The sequence below is a fragment of the Littorina saxatilis genome, linkage group LG16 (genome assembly GCF_037325665.1).
Source record: "Littorina saxatilis isolate snail1 linkage group LG16, US_GU_Lsax_2.0, whole genome shotgun sequence".
NCBI classification, from domain to species: domain Eukaryota; kingdom Metazoa; phylum Mollusca; class Gastropoda; order Littorinimorpha; family Littorinidae; genus Littorina; species Littorina saxatilis.
In genome coordinates this window covers 19,765,114-19,783,910 of record NC_090260.1, presented here as the reverse complement: position 1 = coordinate 19,783,910, position 18,797 = coordinate 19,765,114, and the positions used below count along the sequence as shown (strand labels likewise).

Genomic DNA, 18,797 nt, shown 5'->3' with positions numbered 1-18,797 from the left:
TCTTTCCTGGCAAAATTGTATAGGCATAGATAAAAATTGTCCACCAAAATACTCGTGTGACTTGGAATAATAGGCCGTGAAAAGTAGGATATGCGCCAAAATGGCTGCGATCTGCTGGTCGTTGTGAATGCGTGATGTATTGTGTAAAAAATTCCATCTCACACGGCATAAATAGATCCCTGCGCCTTGAGTCCGAGTCTGGAGATACGTGCGCGATATAAGACTTCATATAACATAACACCAAATTCATGAACACTACACACTTGCAGTGCAGCGAACTGCTCTCCAGTGGAACCTGTGATGTCACAACATGCACCTCTGTGATGAGAGGATATCTTCAAAGGATACTTTCTGTTGTCCTGTGTGTTGATTATCTTGGCCAAAATATACCTGTCATGACAGACTACATGCAATGTGAGGACATTTTTTTAATTAGACACAAAAGGGTGTCTTTTCCGTAGAGGTACCACTGGATCTGTGTGTGTGTGTTAGTGTGTGTGTGTGTGTGTGTTTCTAACCAATCAATCTTAATATATGTTACCAGGTTAGCCCTGCACTTAAATTAAAGCTAACTCTCTAATGCGCCCAGCAAAATGTAAACTAGAGAGAGAAAAACGGGGACATATGGAGTTACTTCACGAAAACATGCCTGGGGAATCCCTCGGGGATTCAGTGTCTAATTTTAGAACATAGGGACAACTTTACGTGTCATGGAATACTTTTTTTCTGTAATTTAAAAAGAAACACAATACAGTGACGTCAGATGGGCGTTATAATCTCAGAACAACACCTTCATAAACAAAAAGAAAAGACGGACACAGCAGTTCAGTGTGAAATTGGGCCCTTTAGATTTAGTGCGAAACTTCCACTATTAAGAGAAACTTTGCTTAAAATTTCTGTCATGGCGGCGATTGTTGCCAAAGCTGGAAGAGAGACAAAATAATTTGAAAACATTGACAGAAGAGCGTGGAAGCAGTACATATTTCCCTGCATCTGGGTGGATATGAGCTGTTAGCAGGTAAGTGAACGGCTTATATTGTGTTTACACGTGTAAGACCAACAGAGCGTCAGTTTTCGTGTCTTTTCGAGAGCTTCCATGTCGACCACACTAAAATGTCGTCTGCTTCGTACTGGTCAGAACACGATTTTGGTTTTGTTTTGCTCAAACATGAACAATGATGTGTACGAGTAGAGCCTGGTCCAATGCGCACGTCGAAACTAACTTCATATTTTTCATCAGTCCTGAAATCAAGCCATTCGCATGCGCATACATGGTTGGTAGAATAATCTTATAAAGTTATGCATGGTTGGTAGAATAATCTTATAAAGTTATGTATATATATTGAGGACGAAATTCTTTTTTTTCAGAGTGCGCCCCGCTGTGCTTTCTGCTACTGATACCAGAAACACATTTGGACAAGACATCAGGATGAAGATCAGAATGGAGTATGCCTGACTGCTTACTAAGAAAATCCTAACATACTTTCTCTACTGTGAAATCATTTATTTATTGTTCACTGCTTAATGGTGTTGATACACGGTGTGAGTGTATAGTTTCTGTGTCTACGTGCTTACAATTTACATCATACATGATTTACCATACACGCATATTGCTGGATGAGCAAAACCTACCAGTGTTAGATTTCTATCATATGAATATGGATGTGTGACTCCTTGAACCATGGAGGCAGACTGTCAGTGGCAATCTAACACTTCAGCTGACAAACCAGCCGGCGTTGAAATTAAAGAAGAAATTAACACTGTTGGTGTTGCAACAGGTGAACGCAATAGCGACTTTCCAGACTCTGCATTTACCAGCACTGAGCTAGAAGCAGGTAGCCAGGGTCATGAAAGTGCCTGGGATGCAAAAAGTATGGTGAAGACTGAGAAAGAAATGTTCCGCTGTGATAAGAAAGATAATGAGAGACATAGAGGTGATACAGAAAGCTCAATACAGAAGGAAATAAGTGTGGTCAATCTTCATCCAGCTCCCACAGCATCAGAAAGACTTGCAGGGACAGAAAGAGCTGGTAATGCCAACTTTGAAAAAGCTGAACATTCTGTCAATAAAAACACTTTAGGGCAGAACTGTGTGACAGCGAAGTTTGCACTGGAGGAGAGATTAACTGAAGAGAAAGGCTTGGGGTGTGAAGTAGTGAATTCAAAGAGAAGAAGCAAAAGAGATTCACTGCTTGATTTCAAAGAAAGAACGACAGACATAGTGGAAGGAAGGAGGGAAAGGACTTCAAATGGACGCAGAAAGAAAAAGTCAGATATGGAGACGACAATGTTAACAACAAAAGTGACAAAAGGCAATGTGAAATTGACTATAGGCAGACGTACGGGAGTGTTGAAAGTAGACAAAGGCGTACTGGACGCACAGACGAAACGGCCAACAAGGAGACACAGAGAGATGCCAGAGAGAAGAATTTCACACAAAGTCAAGACGGAAGAGCTGGAGGATTTGAGAGTACGGTTTATGGCTCCAGACAGAGACTCACTGCCAGCTGAATCTAACTCTGTGCCAAATGAATATAGCTCTATGGCAGCTAAAAAGGTCAGACGGGCAAGTGTCATTCAAGCACACACACACACACACACACACACACACACACACACACACACACACACACACACACACACACACACACACACACACACACACACACACACACACACACAGAGCTCGCAGGAGACTTTGCTTTTTCTGTTTTTCTGTTTTTCTTATCTTAGTTTCTCTTTAAATTTACATCCAGACCAAATTTTCAGTTTTACTTATTTTGTAAAAGTCTGCAGATGGGGGGTTCTACTGAAGTACTGTAAATTACAGGGGTGGGACTTTTGCGCGGATTTCCGCGGACACAACTTACGAATTCCGCTGGAGTAATCTACATGTATTATTCCGCGTCCCATTTCATCACAGTATCTATAACTTGTTGACTGAATGATATGGAGAGAAGTGAAGATGGAACAGAACACTGGAGGCTTGAGAGTTAAATTGTGCTAACGGTGAAAACTACTGATAACTAATACCGTATTTTCCGGGTCATAAGGCGCGACTTTTTTCCTCGAGTTTGACACCTGCGCCTTGTATAACAAAGCGCTTAATCCGTGTATGAAATATGAGAAGAAAAAAATTGGGAAAAAATCATGGGGAACAAAACGTGACAAGAACTCACCTCCATCTCGAATACCGGTAGTCGTTTTTTTAAATTCCGTGAGCACTTGTTTACACAACTCACACTGATCGTCACATTTCTCGGCAGTTTGATTTCATGACACACCCTCACACAGTCACACAGCAACCATGCCGAAGACAAAGCGACTTGCTTACGATGCAGAATACAAGTTGAAAGCGATCGAACTTGCTGAGAGAAAAGGACAAAGGACTTTGCCAAAGTTGAGGTGACTGAAATTTCTAGATTCATAAGATGCTGTATTTTCAATTTTGGTGCGCCCTATCGGCCCCCTGCGCCCAATGGGTGACTGGATTACAATTTTTTTAAAAGAAGGGGGTGCGCCTTATGCGCTGTAGCGCCTTATGTAACCCGGAAAATACGGTAGTCATTTTGAGCTTCAATGCATTGGGGCATCACTTGGATCATACTATTGCCAGTATTGGATTATGGATACATGGTTCATTACATAAATATGCACCATTACAATGTTACCATTGTTGTGTGAAAGTGGTTTTTTTTTGGGGGGGGGGGGGAGTGAGGAGAATGTCTTTTTTACCTGATCCAAACGAGTTGAATTTTAGTCTCAGAGTGCACCAGATTGCACAGATTTTAATGTACCATTTAAAAAATGTTCGGGGGAGCATGCCCCCGAACCCCCCTAGAAAAAAGAGATTTCCTCTTTTTTCACCACAAGAGAGTCCCACCCCTAAAATTAAAAAACAAATATGAACAAACTGGGGGGGGGGAGGGGAGGGGGGGGGGGGGGCGGCGGCAGTAAGAGAGATAAAGGAAACCTAGAAATGCTGAGCATTTACAAATTTATTGTATGAAGAGGCTATTTTACTCATATGTTTTGGGCAGCCTGCTCAGTGTCTACAGACTTTCCCCTGAGTTTTTTTTTCCCATATGTTTTGGAAAATGGTTTTTTTATCTTCTCTGGTTTTGTTTTGTTGAATACCCACAATGCTATATTTTACCAGCTGTTCTTTGCTCAGGGAAGGAGACGTAAGCAGACCAAGACAGCGAAGACAAAACTGCAAAGTGAATCTCCTGCCAAGCAACACAAGAAGTCCTGTGTGGCAACCTTTCAAATAGAGCTCGCAGGAGACTCTTTGCAGCAATGGCAAAATGTTGGCGCTGAAAACCAACTGAGCACAAACAGCGAGATTGCAGCCTTTCTTGTCAAACAGTGAGGATTGTTGTGTTGATTTTTATTCTTCTCTAAATCCCAATTTTTTGACTGGGCATGAGTTTGCTTGTATTCTGCATGAACTAAGAAAATGACATGTGAATATGCATGAAGCCTGGATTCATGCAGTTTGATTGTGTCCCAGTTCAGATACTTTTCAGACGCTTACTTATTACATTGAGTTTAAGTGTTTTTTTATTTTTTATGTTGGTTGCTCAAAACAATATCAGGCAGAAACCCAACCGTTTCCATGCAGACTGGCTCAGCATGATGCTTTCAGAATAAAATGAATGTTTACCTCAGTTTGGATTTGTCTGCCATGATCGCAAAACATTGAGAATATATATACATGAATACAGTGTTGTTTTTTAAAAGTTTTTTTTAACAAAGCTGTTGCCTAATGCAGGTGATAAGTCATCTTTCTTCACAGCCTTCTCCATTAATTTTATCTCTTTAGTAATAATTTGTTGTTTTGTTTTGTTTTGAATAATCATATATATTCATGTAATGAGTTTTTAGTAGTAGTTGTAGCAGTAGATTAGTCCCTCTCTAGGGCGAGGGCCAGATAATAATAATAATAATAATAATAACGGGCATTTATAAAGCGCCTTATCAGAAGTTCAAAGCGCGTGACAACAATACATGTATACAAAAATCATACAATCACTGTCAGATTCAAACAACACATCATGCACATCTCACATCCCCAGACTCTATACTAAGGAACTATCCGTAGTGTTGTTGGAACAAGTGAGTTTTCAAATTGGACTTAAAAGATGAAATGGATGGAGAGTGACGTAATTGAAAGGGGAGTGAATTCCATAACTGAGGTCCATAGTACGAAAACGTGCGGAAGCCATGAGCCTTGCGTTTAAAGCGACCTTGACGGAGAAGTCGAGCATCATCAGAAGAACGAAGGGTGCGAGAGGGAGTGTAGAGGGAGACCAGTTCAGAAAGATAGGCAGGTGCCGATTCAGAGATGATATTGTAGCAGAAGCAGGCAGCTTTATACCTAATACGTTCAGATACAGGAAGCCAGTGAAGTTCTTTCATGAGAGGAGTGCAGGGTTGTCGATGCTGTGCTCTGAAAATGAGACGTGCAGCAGAGTGTTGTACTTTTTGCAAGGGTTGGAGAGTGGAGTCAGGGCAGCCTATCAGAAGGGAGTTGCAGTAATCTAATCTGGACAGAATGCAGGATGTAACGAGAGTTTTAGTGGCATCAACAGTGAGATGCCAAAAATCATATCTATGCTTATACATACCGGTACTTGTTACCCTCGAAAAAATAAAGAATTGTCATTGTCTTTTACCTAGCTATCAAGACACAGGACAAAGGCAGTGCCAAGCTTGCCACTCTCCGTTGTATCTGCTCTGCAGCAAGTGTCCCCCTCCCCCTCCCCCTCCTGATCATCACGTCAACGTACTGTCTACGTCTGACGTTTCTCCGCCAAAGACGGAGCCACCCCCACCCCCACCCTCACCTTCACCACCGCCCTTCTCTCTGCCTGTGGAGGATGAGGATTCGCTTGACGCGTCGGACATAGTGGAGGATGATGGGGATGACTCTTCATCTACAGCTTCACAGCCTGATCAGGTATGTACAGTGGACACCCCTCAACCAGTAACTATTTTCTTTTTAACTGGGTTGTGTGTGTGGATGGCTCTATTGCTTGTTGAATGTTGAAGTTGCTTCAATTTTTTTGTTTGTTTGTTTGCTTAACGCCCAGCCGACCATGAAGGGCCATATCAGGGCGGTGCTGCTTTGACATATAACGTGCGCCACACACAAGACAGAAGTCGCAGCACAGGCTTCATGTCTCACCCAGTCACATTATTCTGACACCGGACCAACCAGTCCTAGCACTAACCCCATAATGCCAGACGCCAGGCGTGGCAGCCACTAGATTGCCAATTTTAAAGTCTTAGGTATGACCCGGCCGGGGTTCGAACCCACGACCTCCCGATCACGGGGCGGACGCCTTACCACTAGGCCAACCGTGCCGGTTAGTTGCTTCAATGAAATATGAATATGAAACATGTAATAAATAGTAACTTTTTAAATTTTTTTTTATCTATGATTGCCTGCAATATGAATATGATACATGTAATAAATATTAACTTTTTTTTTTTTTTACCTATGATTGTCTGCAGACGCCAGAGCTGTTGCCAAGGAAACGAAGAAAGCGTGGCAGTGCAGGCCAGGCTCACGTGTGTCCAGAGTGTGGGTCACAGTTTGCACGGTCAGGAGGTCTCAAAGTGCACATGAGGATCCACACTGGTCAGTTTATAATTAGAATGATGATGATTATAATCTCAGGCATGGGAATTGTCTGCAAAATCACGGATTTCCGCGAAAGGGAAATTACGTTTCAGCGAAAATAAAAAAATGTTCGCGGCAAAAAAAAGGTAAATTGAATTATATGTATACTACTGTCTCTCTATCCATTATTTGCTTACACAAGAACTATCAAAATATTGGTCTAAAATGCTCAAATTCGTTTTCCTTCCGGGGGCTTCACCCACCTGGTCCTCCTAACGGAGCTCTGCAACCTGTACCCGCCGGGGCCTAGGCGGCCCCTGGACCTCGGCCTATTTTCAGAGTTTTTTCTATTTTGGAATTCCCATGCCTGAATCTAGTCATTGCTAAATGAAGCATTATCCTTTTTTGTTCCCTGAAATATTCTTTTTCTTGGAACATTAACCTGTCTAGGATATATATTCGTGTCATGAAGCAAACTCGCTTTTCTTCACAAATTTGCAGCGTGGGTGCTTGAATTTTAGTTGCTTAATTGTTCTTTAAGTTGTTCACAGGTTGTTATTGATATTTAGTGTACAAATTGTAGTTGTCAGTGTCAGATGCAGAATTGAACATGAGCAGCTAGCTAGGTTGAGCAACTTCCTCAGACTTAAAGATGATGAGTACATGCAGCTAGAGTGAGTTACCTCCCCTCTCCCCATAATCTATCCAGCCTTATTTGTACCACACATCATGCATGGTTTTAGCTGTCTAGGATTACGCATCGATGCTGATGGTGACTAAATGGAGAGCATGGTCTGAAAATAGAGCTCTCGTATGAGACAAGTAAACTGTAACTTGCCGACTGTATCACCAGAGTATAAAGTAACATCTTTGTGCAGGAGAGAAACCATATGTATGCAGCGAGTGTGAGACAAGTAAACTGTAACTTGCCGACTGTATCACCAGAGTATAAAGTAGCATCTTTGTGCAGGAGAGAAACCATATGTATGCAGCGAGTGTGAGACAAGTAAACTGTAACTTGCCGACTGTATCACCAGAGTATAAAGTAGCATCTTTGTGCAGGAGAGAAACCATATGTATGCAGCGAGTGTGAGACAAGTAAACTGTAACTTGCCGACTGTATCACCAGAGTATAAAGTAGCATCTTTGTGCAGGAGAGAAACCATATGTATGCAGCAAGTGTGAGACAAGTAAACTGTAACTTGCTGACTGTAGCACCAGAGTATAAAGTAGCATCTTTGTGCAGGAGAGAAACCATATGTATGCAGCGAGTGTGGGCAAGCCTTTTCCCAGTCCGGTCAACTCACCGTCCATATGCGCAAACACAGAGGGGAAAGACCATTCACATGCAACGTGTGTCCTGCGTCCTTCCCCTTGGCGGGGTCATTGAAACAACACATGAGAGTTCACACTGGGGATCGGCCGTACTCCTGCCCCCACTGTTCACGACGCTTCTCTTACGCTGGCGACCTGACCGTCCACCTGAGAAAACATACAGGTAGAAACGAGCGAGCTTATGTTTGGCTTGTGTTTATGGTGTTTGTTAAACAAGGAAAGTTTTGATTTTGGAATGATAACAGTTGATCTGTTTTGAATAGAATTTTTTTGTATATAGTGTTTGCTAAATAAGATCTAGGAAAATTTTGTTTGAGGTGTGTAAACTGTTGTTAAGTAATAGATTTGTGGTAGAAAAAACATGTGGGAGCCTTGACATAAGATTATTTTACCCCCCCCCCCCCAAAAAAAAAAAGGGGTGTTATTGTTCAGCAGGCAGTTATATGTCATGCATTTTTATTTTGGAGTCCAAGAGAAGTTTTCAGGCAAACCAAACTGCTTTGATTTTTTCAACTTGTAAGAAGGACTATCAGTCGATTCTGCATTTAAATGTGCAGATGCGTTGAAGAGCAGACAACCGTAATAACCTGTCACTATTCTGTTGCATTCACATGTAAATCAACATTGTTGTATGGCTGCGTTAATATTTTCATCATTATGTTTAGCGATGATTTGTGAATGTGGTTGATAACAATTGATTTACAGTCGAACCCACTTAAAACGAACACGCTAGTTACGAATTTTGACTTATAACGTATTAGTTTAAGTTCCCAACTGAATACCTCTTTCTTCATGCTTAAAAAAAATGCTTGAAACGAATTCTTTGTAATGAATTTATGCTTATAACGAGCACTTTTTGGATTCCCAAGCATGCATATTGTCTGTAATTTACTCACGCTTATGACGAAATCTTTAAACTCGTCCCGAGATCGACATATCATGGGAATTTGAGAAGTTTGAATACATGTGTCAAAGTCTTCCCTTGCGTCGACTGCTTGAACCATTGCTCAACCGATCACTGAATAAAGTTAAACTGATTACACTGTACTCACAAAACAATTTCAAATTTAGAATCAAAGTGATTGATAGCTCAGACACTGAACATGAATGACTGACTGACGTTTATTTCCTTCGCGAATACCAAAAACGAAACATCAATGTTTTGAACGGAAGCCCTTGGCAAAAAAATATAGATGCCAGAGTGGTTTCTCAACGTTTGCGTTCGCCGGTTCGCGATAGTTTATCAGTCAGTCAGTGCTTTTGATTTGGATTTAAACATCATGTTGCAACCAACAAAAAAAACTAAATCGGCCAAGGTTTGCTACCCGTCGCCAAGGTAAGTGATTCCAGACAAATGATAGGAACACCGCGAATGTGGACAGTGTCATTGTGTGTGTGTGTGACCAAAAACGTAACAACTGGATGAAACATCTGTGTGCTCACTCTCACTCAAACTCAACAATCATCACTCAACATGAGACACACATGAACATGTAACTGAATATGTCACTTTATTGTCCAAACGTGAAGTAGCATGAAAGTTGCAAAAGCAACAAATTGAAACACCATAAAATGTACAAGACTTAAAAAAAAAAAAAAAAAAAAAATCATTCAATTTTCTTAATACGAATTTTGGTTAAGACGAACTTTTTTTCCGATCCCCAGTGATTCGTCTTAAGCGAGTTCGACTGTATTTGAATGTGCATTGTGTACGTGATTGTGTTTATTTATTTATTTGAAGATTCTTTCCATGTGTATTGCTGCTGTAATGAAGACTATTATATTGAAGATTGATTGCAAGGCGCTTAGAGTTAGAACTATATTTTGATTTGCGCCATATAGATACCCTTATTATTCCGTGTGCAGGGGACAGACCGTTTCTCTGCAGTGACTGTGGGAAAAGTTTTGCAGTGTCGAGCGATCTGAGCAAACACAAGAAGATCCACTCCAACCATCGCCCCTTCAAGTGTAGCGTCTGTCACAAGGGTTTTCCCTTCCTCAACCGTCTTACACTTCATATGAGAACACATACAGGTGAGTGAAATGTGTGTGTGTGTGGGGGGGGGGGGGGGCTGGGGCAGAGAGAGTGATGGTGTTTATGGATGTGCACTGACATTTTCTGTGGTTTGCAGATAAAAATGAAAAAGAAAGTGCATGGGTACTGTCGCGACCAACCTGATAGGTAGGACCTTAACTTCTCACACAGAAGGAGTCAGGAACTCAAGTGGTAAAGTTCAACAAAATGAAGACTTTATTGCTTCTAGAAAATAAAGGATGAGTGGATGAAAATGAAAGGATGTTGATGAAATGATGGGGGAATGAACAAGAACTGCTGGGCTCTGCTCTGCTGCTGCACAAAGAAAGTTAGTGATGATGATGATGATTGATGATCAGGAATGAAAGGTGGCGGCAATGATGATAATGCAAAACATCATGTCAACACAATTGCACATCAACATACATGTGGTTATGGCAACGACATACATAAGGCCACGCACACATGTGAGAAAGCAAAAATAAACACAACTGTCACTTTTGTCAATGAAATACTAAGGTAGCTGAATGTGCGACAATGCCACCCGTACGGCCTTAAAGGTGAGTGCAAACGTGTTCTTCACCAACATATCTACGCCGAACTCGGGTTATAAACCCTCGAGCAATGACTGGCGCTTGTTCAAGCTAGAATGACATGTGAAAGTTACTTCCCTTTAAATCAGCCAAGATGCGAATGGCGAGTGTGACGAACGCCAACTAGATGCTTGCGCTGATGACACGGAGTGAGTGCGAAGATGATGATCTCCTCTGCCTACCCCCCTACTGCAAGCGTTGAGCAGTAACGTTGAAAGGAGTTAGACAGACGAACAGACGATGAAACATCTCCCCCTCCTTCTACCCCTTTACTGCAGGCGTTGAGCAGTACCGACGAAGGGCGAAAGAGGAAGACTAATAGACACGATGTAGATATCTCCCCCTCCTTCGACCCCTGTCTGCAAGCGTTGGGCAGAACTGATGAAGGGGGAAAGAGGAAGACGAACAGACGCTGACGATAGACGATGGCCTCCCCTGACCCAGTGCGCTGAGAACGACGAACAGCCTGCACTGTCAGGGAAGCAGTGACGGCGATGATGACAGACGAGTAGATGACAGATGACAAGACGATATCGGCGACGGCAAGGACGGCCAACGATGGGCAGCGGGACTCCAGACGACAATCTCGCCCTTGTGACGAAGCTCCACGCAGGCACCCTTTTCAGTTTGCAGATGAGGCCGTGCTCGACAAATAAATGAAAGAAAAACACAGGCCTATAAGGCCATAATTAGAACACCTGGTACCCAAATGCGAATGATTCACAAGGCAAAAAGAGTTTAGCCAACAAACAAAACAGGTCACTCCATAATATTTACACAAAAGCTAACTGGAGTGTGTGACCAAAAATCAACCTTACTGTCACTTGCAAGTCTTGCAACTTTAGACTCATTTCACAAATTCATGCAACATTTTCCAACCAGAAAAACACGCTTATTTCAGAGCATGGAATGATAACCAAAATGAGCGTGACTGACAATGAAGGGGGAATGAAATAAAGTGAAAAGGCCATGAGCTAAATTCTACCTCCCTTTTACCACGCTCCACCCGACCTACAACACAAACTAGAGACCAAAACACGTGGACAACAGAAGACATTTACACACACAAAAATACTCACATGGAAGAACCTCTATCCTTCCCCTGGTGAATATTTCCCTTTTCACGGCAAAGCCGACGTCAACAATAATGTTGAAAACTTGACCGGGTTGACATGAGTCACACCACGTACTTGGGCCGACAGCAGTCGCGCCACATTCCAGAACACACAATCGAGGTGTTACTGCTTCCAAAGTTCTTTGGCTTCTGCCCCGAATCCCGTTCAGCGCTGAGCGCAGACGACGGGTGAGCGCTAGCGACGCACCAAATTCACGTGCTCCCCGCAATGCGGTCACGAACACGGACACACTACACACCGCGGCTGGCGGTTTGTCGATTTAAAAAACTACCCGCAACCCATCTCGCGACATATCCCCCCACCAAGACAAAACTACCAGTTTTGTAATGAATCCAGAGCGAGAATGTTGCAGGAACACAACAAAGAACTTGAACGCGAAGACAGATCTAGGACATTCTACGAAAACCACGCCCAGAGGCGGGAAGAATGGGCCCAACCAAATCGACTGCTACACGTTTGAAAGGTTCATCCATCAATGGCATCTTTTCCAGCGGGGCCTTCCTGACGACGCCTCTGGGAACTGTGCGTTGACACACGTCGCACGACGCACAATACCTTCTCACGTCGGCACAAAGTCCAGGCCAATAGAAAGTTTGCCACACTCTCTCCCTAGTCTTCTTTGTACCGAGGTGTCCAGCCATAGGGGAATCATGAGCCAACCGCAGAACCTCTTGTCGCAGCTGCTTGGGGACAACCAACTGACTGTATGACCCTGCCGGTCCCGAAAATGCCCTATAGTACAGAGACTTCTTCTTCACGAAATGGATAGTGCCAACACCTGAGCCAAATTGTTTCCCAGTCTGGGCATACTCACGAACTTTCTCCAAAGTGTCGTCTTCAGACTGCATCTGGGCCACTCCTTCTGATCCTGTCTGACCAATCAAAGGCTTAGAGACGGGACGGGGTTTTCCAGGAACCTGTTTCTTGCGCACCCGCGCCCTAGTTTCTACTGCGCCTACTTCAGGATCCTTGCTGTAGACTGGCACCCGAAACACCTGACCCGTTTCCATCTCTACATGGTTGCCAATAATAACCGGGAACAGGGGATTCTCCATGACCAGGGCAAGTGCTTTTCCAGCAAAGAATGGGGAAACTACATCGACAACAGCAGTGTCACAGACAGTCTGGTAGTTGGTGGAGGCGAAGGTGACATTCTGTTTCCTCCCCGTCAAAGCGCCACAAGGGACAAGGCTTGTATCAATGATCAGAGACTCAGCGCCCGTATCCCTAAGGGCAGGTACCTCAACTCCATTCACCTGGACTGAACACCGAGGCTCAAAATCCTTTTTATGACAGGACTCGCAAAGAGAAGGCACACCACCTGAAACAACTTTCCCTGGGAAACTGACGACCATACCCACCTTCTTACAGTCTTTCTTCAGATGTCCGCGCTGGAAACACTTGAAACACAGACCTTCTTCCTTAGCTTCTTGGATGGTCTTACCTCCCTTGTTCCCCTCCCCTCTTGTGTCTACACCCGAACCCTCCCCGGATGGGTTTACGTCGGTAGGGGCAACCTGAGGTTTTCTGACGCCCTTCTTTGCTTCAATCACCACGTCTGCGGCTTCTGCCGCTTCAACCACATTTGCAGGCTTACGCTCCCTGACCTTGACCATTAAATCAGACGACAAGGTTTCCATCAGCTGTTCTGTCAGGATGACGTCCTGGAGGTCCTCACCTTTCTCGAAATCTTTCTTGCACAGGCAGACCCACTTCTTGAAATAGCTCTTAATCCTGACAACAAACTGGGCAAAGGTTTCGCTTTGTTCTTTCCTCGACTCTCGAAACTTTTTCCTATACCCCTCTGCCGTGAGATTAAACCGCTTCATGAGCGCATCTCGGAACTGGTCATAGTTCCCTGCCTCCTCCGTTGGAAGTGTAAAGTACAAGGACCTAGCTGTACCCCTGAGCTGAGGCAAAAGCCGAGCTATCCATGTCTCCTTCTTCCACCCTTGGGTTCCAGCGATCCTCTCAAACTGGTCCAAATACTCCTCAATGTTGTCCTTGTCCTCCAAAGTCGGAATCTTGACTCCCTTTATGGTCTTCTCCTCTTTCTCCACTCTCGCTTTCTCTCTCTTCTCCTCCCTCTCTACTCTGGCTCTTTCCCTATCGGTTTCACGCTCAAACATGAACTGCCAGAACTTCCGTTCCTTCTCCTTCTCTTCTGCCTCTTTCTCTTCACGACGCTTACGCTCTTCTTCTTCTTTCTGCTCACGCCGCCTACGCTCTTCTCTATCCACCTGCAGAAACTGCAAGAGCATAGCGCTGGTGTCCACCTGGGGAGAAGGAAACTGCGGAATATGGTGTTTGAGTTCCCCATCACCTTTTGACAGCGTGACAAACCCCCCTTCCGCTTGACCAGGCGCAGGATAGCCGCCACTTTGTCGGACAGTACGATCATCAAACAGCTTACCTCTACCGCGCCCCCTTCCCGGTGAAGACGCTGACCCCAGCATACCCCGAGGTGTAGTATGAAAAGGAGGTCGAGGCTGCCAGTCCTCCTGCCCATGTCCTGCTTGCACCTCTTCAGTCTGACTCACCGCTCCTTTCTCAGCCATGGCCCTGGACCGGGTGAGCATTGACATAACACAACCAACAGCACTCTGAGCAGCCTTTCCTGAAAGCAGGTCAAAAGATACTGCGTTGTGCCACAAGTGTGACACAACCGCGTTCAAACACGAAACAACACAAAGACAAACAATGACGAAACAAAACAACCTAACACCCAGAACAAAACCAAATGAGTTCCCGAGCGATATGAAATTTGGATAAATCCTGGCAAGCTCGCCAATGTCGCGACCAACCTGATAGGTAGGACCTTAACTTCTCACACAGAAGGAGTCAGGAACTCAAGTGGTAAAGTTCAACAAAATGAAGACTTTATTGCTTCTAGAAAATAAAGGATGAGTGGATGAAAATGAAAGGATGTTGATGAAATGATGGGGGAATGAACAAGAACTGCTGGGCTCTGCTCTGCTGCTGCACAAAGAAAGTTAGTGATGATGATGATGATTGATGATCAGGAATGAAAGGTGGCGGCAATGATGATAATGCAAAACATCATGTCAACACAATTGCACATCAACATACATGTGGTTATGGCAACGACATACATAAGGCCACGCACACATGTGAGAAAGCAAAAATAAACACAACTGTCACTTTTGTCAATGAAATACTAAGGTAGCTGAATGTGCGACAATGCCACCCGTACGGCCTTAAAGGTGAGTGCAAACGTGTTCTTCACCAACATATCTACGCCGAACTCGGGTTATAAACCCTCGAGCAATGACTGGCGCTTGTTCAAGCTAGAATGACATGTGAAAGTTACTTCCCTTTAAATCAGCCAAGATGCGAATGGCGAGTGTGACGAACGCCAACTAGATGCTTGCGCTGATGACACGGAGTGAGTGCGAAGATGATGATCTCCTCTGCCTACCCCCCTACTGCAAGCGTTGAGCAGTAACGTTGAAAGGAGTTAGACAGACGAACAGACGATGAAACATCTCCCCCTCCTTCTACCCCTTTACTGCAGGCGTTGAGCAGTACCGACGAAGGGCGAAAGAGGAAGACTAATAGACACGATGTAGATATCTCCCCCTCCTTCGACCCCTGTCTGCAAGCGTTGGGCAGAACTGATGAAGGGGGAAAGAGGAAGACGAACAGACGCTGACGATAGACGATGGCCTCCCCTGACCCAGTGCGCTGAGAACGACGAACAGCCTGCACTGTCAGGGAAGCAGTGACGGCGATGATGACAGACGAGTAGATGACAGATGACAAGACGATATCGGCGACGGCGAGGACGGCCAACGATGGGCAGCGGGACTCCAGACGACAATCTCGCCCTTGTGACGAAGCTCCACGCAGGCACCCTTTTCAGTTTGCAGATGAGGCCGTGCTCGACAAATAAATGAAAGAAAAACACAGGCCTATAAGGCCATAATTAGAACACCTGGTACTCAAATGCGAATGATTCACAAGGCAAAAAGAGTTTAGCCAACAAACAAAACAGGTCACTCCATAATATTTACACAAAAGCTAACTGGAGTGTGTGACCAAAAATCAACCTTACTGTCACTTGCAAGTCTTGCAACTTTAGACTCATTTCACAAATTCATGCAACATTTTCCAACCAGAAAAACACGCTTATTTCAGAGCATGGAATGATAACCAAAATGAGCGTGACTGACAATGAAGGGGGAATGAAATAAAGTGAAAAGGCCATGAGCTAAATTCTACCTCCCTTTTACCACCCTCCACCCGACCTACAACACAAACTAGAGACCAAAACACGTGGACAACAGAAGACATTTACACACACAAAAATACTCACATGGAAGAACCTCTATCCTTCCCCTGGTGAATATTTCCCTTTTCACGGCAAAGCCGACGTCAACAATAATGTTGAAAACTTGACCGGGTTGACATGAGTCACACCACGTACTTGGGCCGACAGCAGTCGCGCCACATTCCAGAACACACAATCGAGGTGTTACTGCTTCCAAAGTTCTTTGGCTTCTGCCCCGAATCCCGTTCAGCGCTGAGCGCAGACGACGGGTGAGCGCTAGCGACGCACCAAATTCACGTGCTCCCCGCAATGCGGTCACGAACACGGACACACTACACACCGCGGCTGGCGGTTTGTCGATTTAAAAAACTACCCGCAACCCATCTCGCGACAGGTACAGCAGAACCTTCTTTCTAAGACCTTCCAGTTTAAGACTCCTTCCCTTCCTTCTTCTTCTTCTTTGTTCATGGGCTTAGACTCCCACGTTCACTCATGTTTTTCGCACAAGTGGAGTTTTACGTGTATCACCATTTTTACCCCGCCATTCAGGCAGCATACGCCGATTTCGGGGGAGGCATGCTGGGTATTTTCGTGTTTCTATAACCCACCGAACTCTGACATGGATTACAGGATCTTTTCCGTGCGCACTTGGTCTTGTGCTTGCGTGTACACACGAAGGGGGTTGAGTCACAAAGCAGGTCTGCACATAAGTTGACCTGGGAGATCGGAAAAATCTCCACTCTTAACCCACCAGGCGGCAGCGACCGGGATTCGAACTCACGACCTCCCGATTAGGAGGCCGACGTCTTACCACCACGCCACTGCGCCCGTCACTCCGTCCCTTTCAAGACCCGGTCTTCTCAGATTTGTTGTTCATACCCTCTGTAGATTTACCGTCATTTTAAAGGTCCTTGTCTACATTTTTATACCAAAATCGCCATTTCACCATTAGAATGCAACCGGCACGGTTGGCCTAGTGGTAAGGCGTCCGCCCCGTGATCGGGAGGTCGTGGGTTCGAACCCTGGCCGGGTCATACCTAAGACTTTAAAATTGGCAATCTAGTGGCTGCTCCGCCTGGCGTCTGGCATTATGGGGTTAGTGCTAGGACTGGTTGGTCCGGTGTCAGAATAATGTGACTGGGTGAGACATGAAGCCTGTGCTGCGACTTCTGTCTTGTGTGTGGCGCACGTTATATATCAAAAGCAGCACCGCCCTGATATGGCCCTTCGTGGTCGGCTGGGCGTTAAGCAAACAAACAAACATGCTACATATGAACCTCTGCTTTGTAACGTAGCTGTGATTATGAATCTGATTGTGACTGAAATCTGTTGCACTGTACTTACATTTATTTATTCTATGTATTTATGTACATTGAAATTATTTATTTACTAAGTATTTATATATTTATTTAACTGAGTATTTCTTTCTTTTGAGACTTCTTTTAGAATTATTTATTGATTTTATCAACGTATCAATTTATTTATTTTTTCTTCTTTCCGTTTCCAGGCGACAAGCCGTTCCTGTGCGCAGACTGCGGCTCCTCCTTTTCTCGTGCCAGCAACTTGACCGTCCACCGTCGCGTCCACCACACGTTCGAGAAGCCCTTCATCTGTCCCTTCTGCCAACACGCCTTCGCAGACTCGGCCAACCTCTCCAAACACAAGAAGAACAAACACGGCAAGAACAATAACACTGAACCTCAACCGTCCATTGTTATGCCAGAAACTGCTGATGGCTTCTCTCCACAGGCTTCCATGTTGTCCGACGTCGTGATGGCCGATTCTGTGGCGGCTTGTGGGGGTGGAGGGGGTGGTGGGAGTGAGGAAGTGCTGGAGATGGGAGTGCATGGGAGTGGAGGTATTGCGGTGAATGGGAGTGTGCTGGGGAGTGAAACGGGAGTGTTAGGGTCCCAGGCCGGGATGGGGCCGGTGTTCCCGTTCTACAACTATTACTATCAGCATCAGCCTGCCGCTCATCATCAGTACTGAAAGAGAGAGAGACAGACAGACAGAGACAGAGACAGAGATTTTACAAGGTTTGAAATTTGAAGCTGGCTCTTTTTTTACTATCTGTCTTTGGTGGGGGGGGGGGGGGGTGGACCATCAGTCAGTTTAACGAGAGAGAGAGAGATATATATACGCTTAGAGAGAGGGGTTCTGCCAGACAGAAACTCAGACTGGTGGTAGAGAGCGAATCTTTTGGACAAGGAGATCGAGAGAAAGAGAATTCAGAACATTAGGAGAGAGTCTGTGTTTGTCAGACAGACGGAGGGAGAGAGATTCAGAACGATGGGAGAGAAGCTATTTGTCGTATGGAAAGAGGGGGAGAAAGTCATTCAGAACCGTGGGCGAAATACTGAAAAGCAACCATCAACTACAGTTGACAGACAGATGTAGAGCTGAATTCTCATGGTTGCAGTTACTGTGATCTCTTTATGAGAGAAATGTTAGGGGAGGGGGGTACTGATGAATATTCTTTTTGATCAGGTAGAATCCTATACTGGTTTTTTTACAGTTACTTCTTCACACTTTTTATTCACAAGAGACCCCATAAAGCATTATTAGGAAATCAGTATTTCCAAGCAGGGATTGAAGGTAAAAGAGAATTTGGTGAATTTCGGATTGATAGCCACGCGCACTGCATGTGTTTCGCAATCACCAGCTGTCAAACTTTCTTTTTCTGTGCATTTTTTTCTTATCACAATTTAAGCAGCATGTGAAACATGTGGCTCATCAGTATTATGAAGTGGGGAGTGTAGTTGTGGTGAGGGGGGCTGGA

The 18,797-nt window shown here is 44.6% G+C and overlaps 1 protein-coding gene across 1 annotated transcript; it reads left to right on the top strand.

Annotated features, from left to right (window-relative positions):
* Positions 1-883: 883 nt before the first annotated feature.
* LOC138951478 (uncharacterized) lies at positions 884-18,108 on the top strand. The gene is made up of 8 exons (XM_070323081.1): positions 884-1,018; positions 1,369-2,557; positions 4,175-4,368; positions 5,683-5,962; positions 6,520-6,646; positions 7,875-8,126; positions 9,830-9,997; positions 17,526-18,108. Exons 2-8 carry the CDS (start codon positions 1,682-1,684, stop codon positions 18,005-18,007), a joined length of 2,379 nt encoding a protein of 792 aa, XP_070179182.1. The 5' UTR covers positions 884-1,018; positions 1,369-1,681; the 3' UTR covers positions 18,008-18,108.
* The last annotated feature ends 689 nt before the right edge of the window (positions 18,109-18,797 follow it).